Genomic DNA, 14,344 nt, shown 5'->3' on the forward strand with positions numbered 1-14,344 from the left:
GCCAGCTGGAGTAGTGAGTCAGAACAGACAGCAAAGGCATTGATACAAACAAGGTCAAGATGATGTAATATATGGGAAATAAAATTAGTATATCTATGTATTAGCATAAATAAATATAGAAAAATATATAAGCATTAACCTAAGTGCAGATATTAATGCAAGTCAGGCCTGCCAAGCAAATGATTAAATAAAAGGCACATGCCATATTTCTTTTTAATTAAAGCTTAACTTTGGCTACCAATATAAACTAGCTGAAAGGCCCAGGCAGGGGAAATGATAAGACAGATAAAGCTCAAGAATAGAAGAGATGGAACATCTGCCCACTCAAGGCCAATCAAAAATAAGCAAAGCAGAAACATAAAGGTGAACAATAGACAATAAAAACACCGGTGGCCAGCTGCAGAAGGAAGTCAGGAGATAATGGTGGTTCCCATGAGAACCTGGGATACCGGCTGGCTAGGTGCAGAGGGGAGTCAGAAGGGGAAAGTGAATGAGCTGGTTTGAGCAAGGTCAGGATGATAAGAAATTGTTATATAAACTGTGATTTTTGGCCTGTTCGGGGCTCAGTCCAATTTGGCCGTATTGGGTTGGGTCCGTGTTGTTGTTGTTTTCTTGCAATAAAACCATATACTCTGTTTCCCTATCCTATGTCTCCTAATAGCCTTTATTTCAGGTGAAAACCTCTTGGTACGTCTTTTGCTCCAAAATTTTCGCCACGACATAACCTACATTATTTTAACACTACACAACAAAACATAATTACAATTTATCAGCAACATAAAGATAAAAGCAAAAATAAAACTACATTTTGAACAAAAAAGTTAATATATTTTAAGTATTCTTCTTCCAAGATAATTAATTGCATCCAAATTAATTTAATTTTGTTTCCAAAACTGTTAAAATTGTTTCCAAATTAAACAAAATGAAAATTACCTGAGTGGTTTGAGCTCTTCTCCCTTGAATGCTGGTAGAATAAGCAAATTGGCTAGCATTTTCTGAAAGACAGTAAGATCTCCTACAGGGAAGAGTGTAAGCACAGTAAGAGCTTGATTCACCTTCAGGAGAAAAAAGCTTTTTATCACTTACTACACTGGCCATGTTTGTGTCCTGTGAAACGGTGCTTCGAAAGCACTTTACAAACCTTGCAGTTTCATTAACCATGGTACTAGAGTTGCTTTGGCCACATAATTCATTTAGAGAATTTGCTCGGTGCATACAGCCTATTGCCTTTGTGGTGCCATCATCCTGGAATAATTCAGCATCTTCAAAGTCCTTTTCATCTGTGGTGTCAATGATGTCTTCTGTGCTAGTTAAGTGTTCCTGACTAAGGTCAGATAAAGAAAACTCAACACTATCCTCTCGCCACACATCTGCAGATTTTGATCTTTTTTTTTTAAACTTAATATTTTCATTTCCTTGTGGTCCATCTTTTGTTTTTTGCAAATACAGAGTGCCACAATGGTATATTTTAGAGTCCTGCATGCTTGGAACAGATGTAGCTGCGGTTACGGTCCCAAAGTCCAAATTAGAGTCAGCCAAAGGATCATCATGAAAGGAAACTGGCCGCATACTCATGGCCACTTGGTCACCCCATAAAGGACTACGAAAACCTTCCAAGGTACAGTTTTCATTATATGGTTCAAGACCATTGTCAGCTAAAGACTGAGGTATACTTGGTGTACTACTTGATCTTGTGCTTGTTTCAGAATTTCTGTGTTCAACCTTTCCAGAGGAAGCATGCCGGGACCTGCGGGATGATTTATTTGAAATCCGAAGAGATCGAGTCATTTGTTTGCGAGACAAGTGGACTTGACTATCTCCATAAAAACCATGGTCTCCATTCTGACTTTCCAAGTTACCCATTGTTTCCAAAGTCTGAAATTTGAAGAATAAATGAAAAGTTAGAAGACAGACATTACAAATTAGCAAATTTTAATCAAAAGAAAAAAATTCTGAAAATGAATAGCTACAAATGCAGAAGCAATTCCCATTTCATAAATGTCCACTTCCCACATTGTTCTTATAAATATACAAGCCTTAAAAAATACAATTATCAAAAAATCATTTATGGCTCAGAGGTTTCATGATAAACAATTCTTTTCATTAAAAACTTTCTCTTGCTTCAAACTCACTCTAACATTATTTTGATTTCATTCTGTTTCTTCATCTTCCTCTATGAGACATTTTTAAAAACTTTGCTTTTAATTACGGTAACACATAAGTTGTGATCAGCAAAAACATTTTCGTGATGTTTCTTTTAAGTTGTCTTTAAATATTTATTACACTGCACAAATTATTACTTGGTAAATCAACACAATTACAATAATGAATCCAACATCTGCATTAAAGAAACACCTTTTCTAACCCCATGAAAAAACAAAAATGGGAAAGAGTTAATATAAACTGCTAATTCAAAGATACTAACATGGCCAGATGTTTAACAACAGTTCAAATAGTTGAATTTTAGATTGATAAATACCTACCAGAAACAAATTTATTTTTGTGGTGGCTCTCATACCATGAATTTAATTTTTACCAGCTTTAAAAAAATATTTGTCTCAATGTACCATGGTAGACAGGACAAGATTCTTTCAGTTAAATTGAAACTGGATATTTCCAATGAAGTGTAGAGTAATAATCGCATTATATTGTTCATTAAGCAGTAACTTTCAATCTAAATAAAGGCATTAAAGGATTAGGGATTATTGTGACTTAATGGCTTTCTGCTGTTCCAATTGTATTCAAGTTTGTAATGAATGACATCAAAAATGTATACCTGTTATCTTCCTAAACCACCCATTTTAATAGTCTGACACATGGTTTGTAAATGTCCCTTTAAAGAACACCCGACTTGTTCAAAGAAAACCTCAACAAGTAACATGATACAATCAGTGTTTTCAGAAAAGTATTTGTGTAAAGTCTTCTCTGGAAAAATTTGGCTAATCAAATGTTTCCTATCATGTAGAATATACAATGTCTTACAGAGTTTTCACTGAAAACTATAGGTGTATAAAATGGCAAAACAACCTTGCAGTATACCATCATTGTGGGACTAATACTCATTTATATCACTAAATTAAGAGTCTCTTAAATTATTATGTAGGTTGATGCTATGTTTGTGAAGTTATGCAAACCAATATGTTTTGCACCTATATGTCATAAACTTCCTCCGATTCAATGCAAACACACAAAACTATGTTCCCAGTTCTACTGAAGATCTTTATAAAAAGCTCAGAGAATGTTACTTATAGAAACTGTTCAAGGCCTTCCTAGAACATCCTAATTTCTAGCCTCCCTTAGAATGAAAGAGATATTTGTCCAGAGATGTGAGATGAAGAAGTTCTATCGGACAGAGACATCTGCCAAGTGTTCCCAGCACAACCTATATGTTTGGTGTGTCTGGTCTGTCCGGCATTTTTTTTTTTTTTTTTTTTTAACTAAAAACCATGTAGTAATCAATTGACAGCTTAAGACGAGTGGCCAAGACATTATGGTCATGGATCAGATGATATGACTACAAAATTGCTTGTCAATCTATGGCCTAGGATGCAATAGTACCCTTAAGATGGAACATGGTGTTCATTATGGACAAGCTGCAACTAGCACAGAATCTGTTCAGACCAGATAGGCCATCCCTTATAGGTCGTTCTACAGATGATGGGCCGAAAGGTGGACCTACCCATGTTACTCCTTCTGGCTGTGTCTGTCCCATGGTTGAAGACCCACCCACCAGGCACTCACTGATGAGACACAGACCCAGAAGTCCCACCCCGAAAGGCCAGGCTCCAGGGGCCTCATGCATAACGTCGTGCATAGAATTTGCACTATAACATGACATAAGAACAAAAGCGGAAATGTACTTGCGCACAAAAAAATCCAGATGCAGGAATCTGTGCGTTCACCAACTTCCACGTTCTTCCGCTACATAAATCCCGATCAGCGTAAAAAGTAACACACGTGCACGCGCCTGCTGTCCCACCCCAACTTTTCCCAGAATTTCGCCTCTTTGAATATGCAAATCAATATAAATAGCCCTTAAGCTCAGCCTTATGTGAAAAGACAATGGGAAAAGCAAGGGGGAAAATATAAGAATTTCAGCGAATACCAAGTGGAAGCAAAGATAAACGTACTATTTGTTGGTACAGTGGTATAATCAACAAAAGGAAGCTGATTGAGTGACAGAGTGTCGGAGAAACTCAAAAGCTCAAGTTCACGAAGTCGCACAGTGCCCGAAATAAAAAAAGAAGTTGTCACATATCAAAGTCGCCGTGAAAAAGCGAGTCGTAGCCCACCGTCTGAGTGTCATATGAAAACTTATTAGGGTACAGACAAAAAAAAAAAAAAAATAGGCACACAGTTGGAAAAAGCACGAAATGTCAACTTTAATCTTGAAATCTCCACTTTAATCATGTACTTTATTTTGCCATTAAAGTAGAACATCATAAACGTCATCTTAAAATCGTTTAATTTACTAGTTTCTCAAATCCCATCGCAACTGAAGTAGCACGTTAAATGCTTTGTTCTGTATTTGATCTTCTATGTGCTCTGTGTGTGTGAATCACTACCTGCTTCTTAAACGGGCTTTCTCTTTCTCCGACAGGACACAGAATCCATTACATTCGTGATATTACAGCTCTCTGAATAATTAAAATAATGAGATATAAACGGGATATCTTTTTCATGATGATAGGAATGAAAGCATGTTATTAAACATGAGAACACAGTGGTGCAGTGCTTGTTCATGTCTCATGCAAGATGCTTGCTGCGCCATGCGCGACCTTCAATGAAATAATTTATCGCAGCACTACTCTCTTTCAAATATACTAACCTCCAATTCTTGTCCTTACTTTTCTTTCTCCAAATACCCAATCGCCACATAATCAGCTCTGTAATAGACGTTAAGCCATCGGTAAGCTTAGAACGACGATTCTTCAAAACGTTTAAGGAACATTGAAATATCTTCGTAGTACATGTTTAATTATTCTATCTATCTATCCTACCAGTGTCGCGCCAGCCCAGCAAGAATAAAGCACAAGGAATAGAATAATCCGTGAACTAGCCAGCAGTGCGGCACTGTGTCCTCACATGTTTGATTATTAACAATATAGATTATTTAAATTAAGTTAAAGTTTTATCTATATAATATAATCAACATATTTTGCTGCATTTCATCTTAAAAATGATACCGTCATCATATGTAAATACGCACTTTATAAAGTGGCGCAGGTTGTGCAATATTATAACTGTTGTGCAAGTTTACAGTGAGGTAATTGTACTTATAAGTACAAAAAGTTCTACAAGGAGCACTTGATAGACTGATTGAGTGCGTCTAAAGTTCTTGGGATGAAACTGTTTCTGAACTGCGAGGTCCGTACAGGGAAGGCTCTGAAGCGTTTTGCCATGGCTGAGGCAGCATGTGCTTGATGCTGTATCCCAATAATTCTCTTTCCGATCAGCTGCTGCTGTGATTCCAAACTCAGATACAGTGATATACATACTCTGAGTGGTGCAGTGAGACTAATATGGAAAAAGATGATCCGCTGTGGCAACCCTTAACAGGAGCAGCTGAAAGAAGAAAAAGAAGGTGCAGTGAGAGTAACAATGCTAAAGCAGTTATGGTATTTGGAATACTATGGCTATTTCCTGGACTATTATATTGTTTCAGGTTAATTACAATAAGATGCATTACACTAGGGGTGGGCGGTATGACCAAAATTCTATATCACGGTATTTTTCTAAATTATCCCGGTTTCACGGTATTGGGCGGTATTTTTTTCCCCATGCATTAGTGAATGTTAACCACATTTTCCGCTGCAATTACTGCAGTAGACTGGCTAAGAATAACCTATTCCACTGTTATGAGAATTGTACATTGTACAAAAAAACATTTTAATGTGCACACAAGTATTAATACAGGTTTGCATGGCCCCATAAAGTGATAGTTTTCAAGGGGGTGACACTAATGAAGAGAAGGAATCACACTGCATGACAGTTGCAGTCAAAATATAGAACCTTTTTATTGAACAAATTTTGCAAAAACTTAAACTATGATTTTGAAAACATATTTTCAACCATCCAAAGAGGCATTTAGACTTAGTAAAATATCCAGAGGTGCTTGTCAAAAGTTGTATTGTACTGAACATGTCTTAGAAAAGTAATAAATAGTAAATATTTTTTGTGAACCAACTACATTGTGTTAATGTTAACCATCTCTGTCCACAGACACGTTAAAGTGACTTTTTCAACAACTTTACCATCAATAAACTGCATAATATTTAAACTAATAAATAATAACAATAAAATAAATAATAGTATTATTACTGATAGCTGCACTATTACTTCAAGACTTCAAGCCCAGGTGCATTACACAGTATTCACCAAATTAAAATAAAATAAAATAAAACAAGTGCAACTTTGTGATGACATCCTTACCAACTGTACCATCATTTAGGCAAACTGCATTAATATGGACCTTGCTTCAAGCTAAGCTATATACATAAATAAAATAGCATTACAGTAATCCCTCCTCCATCGCGGGGGTTGCGTTCCAGAGCCACCCGCGAAATAGGAAAATCCGCGAAGTAGAAACCATATGTTTATATGGTTATTTTTAGAATGTCATGCTTGGGTCACAGATTTGCGCAGAAACACAGGAGGTTGTAGAGAGACAGGAACGTTATTCAAACACTGCAAACAAACATTTGTCTCTTTTTCAAAAGTTTAAACTGTGCTCCATGACAAGACAGAGATGACACTTCTGTCTCACAATTAAAAGAATGCAAACATATCTTCCTTTTCAAAGGAGTGCAAAGCAAGCAGTCAAAAAAAAAATCAATAGGGCTTTTTGGCTTTTAAGTATGCGAAGCACCGCCGGTACAAAGCTGTTGAAGGCGGCAGCTCGCACCCCCTCTGTCAGGAGCAGGAAGAGAGAGGAAGAGAGAGAGAGAGATAGAGCGAGATTGAGAGACAGATAAAAAAATCAATACGTGCCCTTTGAGCTTTTAAGTATGCGAAGCTCCGTGCAGCATGTCCTTTCAGGAAGCAGCTGCACACAGCCCCCCTGCTCACACCCCCCTACGTCAGCGCGAGAGAGAGAGAGAGAAAGTAAGCTGGATAGCTTCTCAGCCATCTGCCAATAGCGTCCCTTGTATGAAATCAACTGGGCAAACCAACTGAGGAAGCATGCACCAGAAATTAAAAGACCTATTGTCCGCAGAAACCCGCGAAGCAGCGAAAAATCCGCGATATATATTTAAATATGCTTACATATAAAATCCGCGATGGAGTGAAGCCGCGAAAGGCGAAGCGCGATATAGCGAGGGATCACTGTATACAGTAAATGCAAGTTGTAGTTATTTGTTGTATAGCCCTACGGAAGTGCATTAGGGCCACGGTGAAGAAAAAAAAATACAGTAAAGAGGGAAGAAAAAAAACAAACTACCGGTATATGTCAAGAATAAAGTCGACATGCTGACTTTATTCTCGACATTTCCACTTTAATTTTGACGCTTACGTCAAGATTAAAGTCGACATTTCCACTTTATTTTCATAGTTTACTTCATAATTAAAGTAGAATGTCATAAACTAAACTTCATCCTAAAATCAATGTTTAATTTACTCGATTTTCTCAAACCCCATCATAAGTTAATGCAGCACATTAAATGCTTTGTGTTGTTTTCCCCGACCCAATTGTTAATCACTATGCTTCTTAAACTGACTTCCTCCGCACTAAGAGGAGGCAGCAATCACCACACAGAATCCATTCATTTCATGGTATTCCTACTCTCTAAAAATTTAGAATGCTAAGATAAATACTTGATATCATTTTCATGATGAAATGCATTAAAGCAGGTATTAAACAAGCACAGTAGTGAGGCGGTAGTGCTGCTCCCTGGCAGTAAGGGGTCCCCAGGTGTACGTTCAGTGTAGAGACCTTTATGGCAGGTGTGACGAGGCTCCAAAAAACTGGATGTATGAATGGGTATCGCACAGGTTTAACTTAAATATTGTGTAAATGTTGGGTTTGTGATCTGGTGGTCGGAGACACGAACACAGAATTCAATGCATGTTCTTCTGAGCGGACTTTCTTTATTGCACGCGTGCTGTCTGCCTGACGTACCAAAACCCCAGTTCCTATCCTTCCTTTTACTTTCTCCACATAACCAATCACCACACGATAAATGTCTTTGTGAAATTGAAACTAGTTATAAACTTAGCCCACGGAGTGTTAAGAACTTTAAAAATATCTTCGCTATACATGTTTAATTATGCCATCTATTCAGGGTTGCGCCCATCTCAGCTAACATTGTGTGCAAGGCAGGAGCAAATCCTGAACGAGTCGCCAGCACATCGCAGGGTGAATACGAGCAACACATACACTAGCAGGGTCAATATAATGTAACATAACCCCACATCCTACATGACTTTGAAAGGAAACTGAAGCACGCCGAGTAAACCCACCAGAAACAAATGCAAATTCAAAGCAGGGAACACCCAGGACCCCTTTGCTGCGAGGCAGCAGTGTAACCTCCATGATTAATACATGCTTTAATGCATTTCATCATGAAAATGATATCAAGTATTTATCTTAGCATTCTAAATGTTCTGAGAGCAGGAATATCATGAAGTGAATGTATTCTGTGCGGCAACAGCTGTGGGTGCCTCCTCAGTACAAGAGGAAGTCAGTTTAAGAAGCACGTACTAGATTTAACATGGCTCGGGGAACACTTAACACTAAGCATTTAATGTGCTATATAACTTATGACAGGGTTTGAGAAAATCTAGTAAATTAAACATTCATTTTACGATGTTCTACTTTAATGGTAAATTACGAGAATAAAGTCAACATGTCGACTTTAATCTTGACATAAATGGCGAGAATAAAGTAGAAATGTCGAGAATAAAGTCAACATGTCGTCACACTATTACACAGTACCCAGGTACATTACACAGTATTGAAAACAAATAAAACAAATACAACTTGGCTTGCAGTATTATCCAGTAGTATAGAAACAGTATTTACACATTTGAACATAATGGTCCACATCTAACCTTTTAAAACCAAAGCATCTCCAGATAACGGACGCGACTCCTTTTTTTCGGCAAAAGTTATTCTGTGTCATCATGTTCAACTTTATCGTCTGCTACAGCTTCAGTTTCAGTTTCGGAAATGTTCTCTGTCCATTTTCAGAGTGCAATACCTACACTGCCACTAGCTATTAGCGGTGTAGCAGTGAAAAAGAGCCCACGTGCAACACCGCTGTGATTAGCGGTGTAGCAGTGAATAAGGTCCCCACGTGAACAGTTTCCCGCTGCGTCACGTTCCGAACGTCATTTAGGCAATTTAAACCGGTGTTGCGGTATAACAAAAATCCATATCATAACAAAAATAAAAAACGGTTTTCGGTAAGAACCGGTATACCGCCCAGCACTACATTACACTAATAAACAATATGCAGTTAGTTTCAGTGTATTTATAAATCCGTGTCAGGAATGTGGATCTAAGAAAGAAAGGGTAACCACACAGGAACAGTAGCACAGCTTTGACGCTGGGTGCCGCCAGTCTGCAAAACCGAGCAGAGAACTTGCGTACGACAGGGTATGAGGTACCGTGGAAATGTACGTGGCTTTACGCCACGTTAAGGTTTTATACATCGCGATTTGAGCGTGGAAACGTTCGCACGTAACATTTTTGTGCATACGCACCGTTTATACATTAGGCCCCAGGACAGGGCCCCTTTCTAATTTTAGGGGATGTTACGAATGTCCTAAAAGGGCCATGTTCCATGCCTCCATTGTTGAGGCTGCAAGGTCCTTGGTACCTGTCATGGTGTTAATCCCCAAAACCATCAGACTGAAATTGGAGGACTTTTGAGCTTGTCTAGCTCGTGGGACTCCAGAAACAGTAGACAGGTACCAACAGATCAAGTGGAGTGTGGCAATGACAGTTGGGGAAGCAAAAACTTAGGTGTGGGAAGAGTTTGGTGAAGCCATGGAAAATGACTTTCTGCTGGCCATGAAGTGAGCGCGACAAACTATAAGAAACTCAGTAGGGAGAAGCAGTGCTTTGCCAAAACATTTCATACAAAGTATGGTGTGCTGCTGGCCTCACTTAAGGATACAGTTGACCAGTGAGTGGAAGGAGATCTTCAGGGACCTCCTAAATCCCATGTCTTCCTTTGATGCATCAGGGCCAGGAGACTGAAAGGAGGACTCACTCATCATTGGAGCCACGTTCCAGGGTTCGTACACATTTTTACAAAAAAATTTCCATGAATTTTCCATGGCTTTTCAGTTATTCCAAGTCAAATTTCCATGACCATATGTTTTCTGAAATTTCTGTGTAAATTTGAAAAACAAGAATAAAAATTCATGTCTAATTTACCAAAATATTGTTAAACTAAAATAATGACAAGATATGCTGTTTCATACAAAATAAATATTTATTTAAAAATTGCTGACACTCCAGCACAATGTAAACTTTGAAAAACATTATGTAGCCCTAATTAACATAAATGACTGGAAGGCAACAATAAATAAAAAAAAAATAAATACAAATAAGTGTTCAGTAACACTGACATTAACTTCAGAAGGCAGTAATATCAGGGTGGAAACTCTCCATTGGAATAAACGATAATGTTGTTTAAACCACTAACATACTAAAATCACTAACTTAATGTTAACAAATGACAGCCTTCTTTATTTGAATCCCGCAAAAACAGACCAGTTCATTGTTTCATTTCTGCAAGCTTTTCATCAATATGCTTTTCAATATTCAGCAGAGATGCTTTCTTTTCTTTTGCAGTCCGCCGCAAACTGTTGGATTTAGTGATGAAGGTCAGAATGCTTGTAGCTTCTGCGTTCTCAGCATATTCATCAGGTGATTTCTCGAGGGCACAAATGTCAGTCTCCATCCTAGCCCTCTTCATTTTCAATTCATGTAGCTCATCTATGAGGGTCTTCAGCTTCAATTCAACACCTTTTTCTTAAAGTAAGGAGCCACTCCAAAAGTACATATATACGAGCACTTGCGTTCACCGCCTTCAAATCTAGCAGCAATCTGGCTATCAGGAAACATAGCCTGAAATGAATGGCTTGTGTCTTCAAACGACTTGTACGAATAATGAGAATTTACCACCTTTAGTGCCCACAGTACATCTGCAGTTAGGGCTAGGTTTCAGGACACAGCATCTGAAATCTGCCCTTGCTTGAAGGTGGATGAGAGGGAAGTAGTACAGCTGGTAGCAGGTGTCAGGTTGGAGACTTGAGGTGGAAAAAGCCAGTCATGGGGTTCAGAGATGATTCATGCGCAGCAGCAGCAGCCTGGCGCTTAACCACCTTTGCATGACTAGTTAGCACTGCCTCTCCCATGTTCAACATGTCGAGTGTTTTACTGCACAGTTGACATTTCACACGTTACAGGTCCTGGGGCATCATGTATAACGCCATGCGTAGAACTTACACTATAACATGGCGCAAGCACAAAAGCGGGAATTTGCGTACGCACAGAAAAATCCAGATGCAGGAATCTGTACGTACGCAAACTTTCATGTTCTTCCACTACATAAATCCCGATCAGCGTGAAAAGTAACGCACGTGAACGCGCCTTCTGTCCCGCCCCAACTCCTCCCAGAATTACGCCTCTTTGAATATGTAAATCAATATAAATAGCCTTCTGTGAAAAGACAATGGGAAAAGCACAGGGGAAAATATAAGAATTTCAGTGAATACCAAGTGGAGGCAAAGGAAAAACGTACTATTTGTTGGTTTAAACAGTGGTATAATCAACAAAAGAAAGCTAATCGAGTGACAGAGTGTCGGAGAAACTCGAAAGATCAAGTTCACAAAGTCGCACAGTTCCCGAAATAAAAAAGAAATCACATATCAAAGTCGCCGTGAAAAGGTGAGTCGTAGCCCACCGTTTGAGTGTCATATGAAAGCTTATTAGGGTACAGACAAAAATAATAGGCACACAGTGGGGAAAAAAAGCACGAAATGTCAACTTTAATCTCGAAATTTCCACTTTAATCATGTAGTTTATTTTGCCATTAAAGTAGAACATCATAAACTTCATCTTAAAATCGTTTATTTTACTAGTTTCTCAAGTAGCACGTTAAATGCTTTGTTCTGTATTTGATCTTCTATGTGCTCTATGTGTGTGAATCACTACGTGCTTCCGTTCTTTCTCTTTCTCCGACAGGACACAGAATCCATTACATTCATGATATTACAGCTCTCTGAATAATTAAAATACTGAGATGTATACGTGATATCATTTTCATGATGATAGGAATGAAAGCATGTTATTAAACATGGGAACACGGTGGCGCAGTGATCGTTCATATCTCACGCAAGAGGCTTGCTGCGCCATGTGCGACCTTCAATGAAATAATTTATTACAGAAGTACTGTCTCTTTCAAACGTACTAACCTCCAAATCCTGTCCTTATTTTTCTTTCTCCAAATACCCAATCGCCACACAATTAGCTCTGTAATAGACGTTAAGCCATCTGTAAGCTTAGAACGCCGATTCTTCAAAACTTTTAAAGAACATTGAAATATCTTCGTAGTACATGTTTAATTATGCTATCCGTCTATCCTTCCAGTATCGCGTCAGCACCAGCAAGTTTTATCTGTATACTATAAGCAACATATTTTGCTGCATTTCATCTTAAAAATGATATTGTCATCATACACGCTTTATAAAGTGGCGCAGGTTGTGCAATATTATAACTGTAGTGCAAGTTTACAGTAAGGTGATTGTACTTATAAGTACAAACAGTTCTACAAGGAGACACTTGATGGACTGATTGAGTGCGTTTATAGTTCTTGGGATGAAACTGTTTCTGTAACGTGAGGTCCGTACAGGAAAGGCTTTGACGCTTTTTGCAGTGGTTGAGATAGTGTTTACTTGAAAAAGTATACCGATAATTCTCTTTCCGATCAGCTGCTGCTGTGATTCCCCACTCAGATCCAGTGATATAAATACTCCTGAGTGGTGCAGTGAGAATAATATGGAAAAAGATGATCTGCAGTGGCAACCCTTAACGGGAGCAGCTGAAAGAAGAAGAAGATGCAGTGAGCGTAACAATGCTAAAGCAGTTATGGTATTTGGAATACTATCGCTATTCCCTGGACCATTATATTGTTACAGGTTAATTACAATCAGATGCATTACACTAATAAACAATATACAGTTAATTTCAGTGTATTTATAAAGCCGCGTCAGGAACATGGGTCTAAGAAAGAAGGGGTGACCACACAGGAACAGTAGCACTGCTTTGACGCTGGGTGCCGCCAGTCTGCAAAACCAAGAGGAGAAATTGCGTACGCCAAGGTATGAGTTACCGTGGAAATGTGCGTGGCTTTACGCAAGTTTAGGTTTTATACATCGCGATTTGAGCGTGGAAACAGGAGTACGCAACATTTCTGTGCGTACGCACCGTTTATACATGAGGCCCCTGGTCTTTTTCAAGCCATCCATTGTTAAATCGGCATTTAACTATTGAATCTTCTGCAAGCCAGAAAGCAGAAAACTGTATTTCTGACGCTCACCATACGCAGCGCACTGAGTTACTACAAACCTGTGCCAAAATTAAAGTTGATAATGTATAAAGACATTTCTCGCTCAATCTTAAAGGAACCACTTACTTCATTATGCAGATGTTTCAATCAGATTTCCATGTCTTTTCCATAACTTTCTTTGTTTATCTTTATTTAGTTTTCCAAAACTTTTCAAGACCTGGAAATTGCTCTTCCCCTCCTCGAGCCGCCATCTTATCGTGGTGGAGGGGTTTGTGTGTTCCAATGATCCTAGGAGCTCTGTTGTCGGGGGCTTTATGCCCCTGGTAGGGTCACACAAGGCAAACTGGTCCTAGGTGAGGGACATGACAAACAGCGGTTCAGAAAACCTCCTATGATGCATACCAACATTGGATGGAGTTTTCCCTCGCCCGGACACGGGTCACCGGGGCCTCCTTCTGGAGCCAGGCCTGGTGATCGGGCTCGATGGCGAGCGCCTGCACCCATGGGGCTCAGCCGGGCACAGCCCAAAGAGGCAATGTGGGTCCCCCTTCCCATGGGCTCACCACCTGTAGGAGGGGCCAAGGAGGTTGGGTGCAGTGTGAGTCGGGTGATGGCCGAAGGCGGGGACCTTGGCGGTCTGATCCTCGGCTACAGAGGCTGGCTTTTGGGACGTGGAATGTCACCTTTCTGAAGGGGAAGGAGCCTGAGCTAGTGCACGAGGTTCCGGCTAGATATAGTCGGGCTCACCTCAATGCACAGCGTGGACTCTGGAATCAGTCTCCTTGAGAGGGGCTGGACTCTCTACCACTCTGGACTTGCCC

General features: G+C 39.3%; 1 protein-coding gene across 5 annotated transcripts in view; it reads right to left on the reverse strand.

Annotated features, from left to right (window-relative positions):
* The window catches only part of LOC114641433 (TIAM Rac1 associated GEF 1), a 471,138-nt gene that overhangs the window by 359,268 nt on the left and 97,526 nt on the right, over positions 1-14,344 (reverse strand). For all 5 annotated transcript variants that reach the window (XM_051925737.1, XM_051925739.1, XM_051925738.1 and 2 more), the window contains exon 3: positions 934-1,875. In XM_051925737.1, the coding sequence (XP_051781697.1) occupies positions 934-1,863 (930 nt within the window). In that variant the 5' untranslated portion in view covers positions 1,864-1,875. The remainder of the gene's footprint in view (positions 1-933; positions 1,876-14,344) is intronic.

This window comes from Erpetoichthys calabaricus, chromosome 4, assembly GCF_900747795.2.
Source record: "Erpetoichthys calabaricus chromosome 4, fErpCal1.3, whole genome shotgun sequence".
Taxonomy (NCBI): Eukaryota; Metazoa; Chordata; class Cladistia; order Polypteriformes; family Polypteridae; genus Erpetoichthys; species Erpetoichthys calabaricus.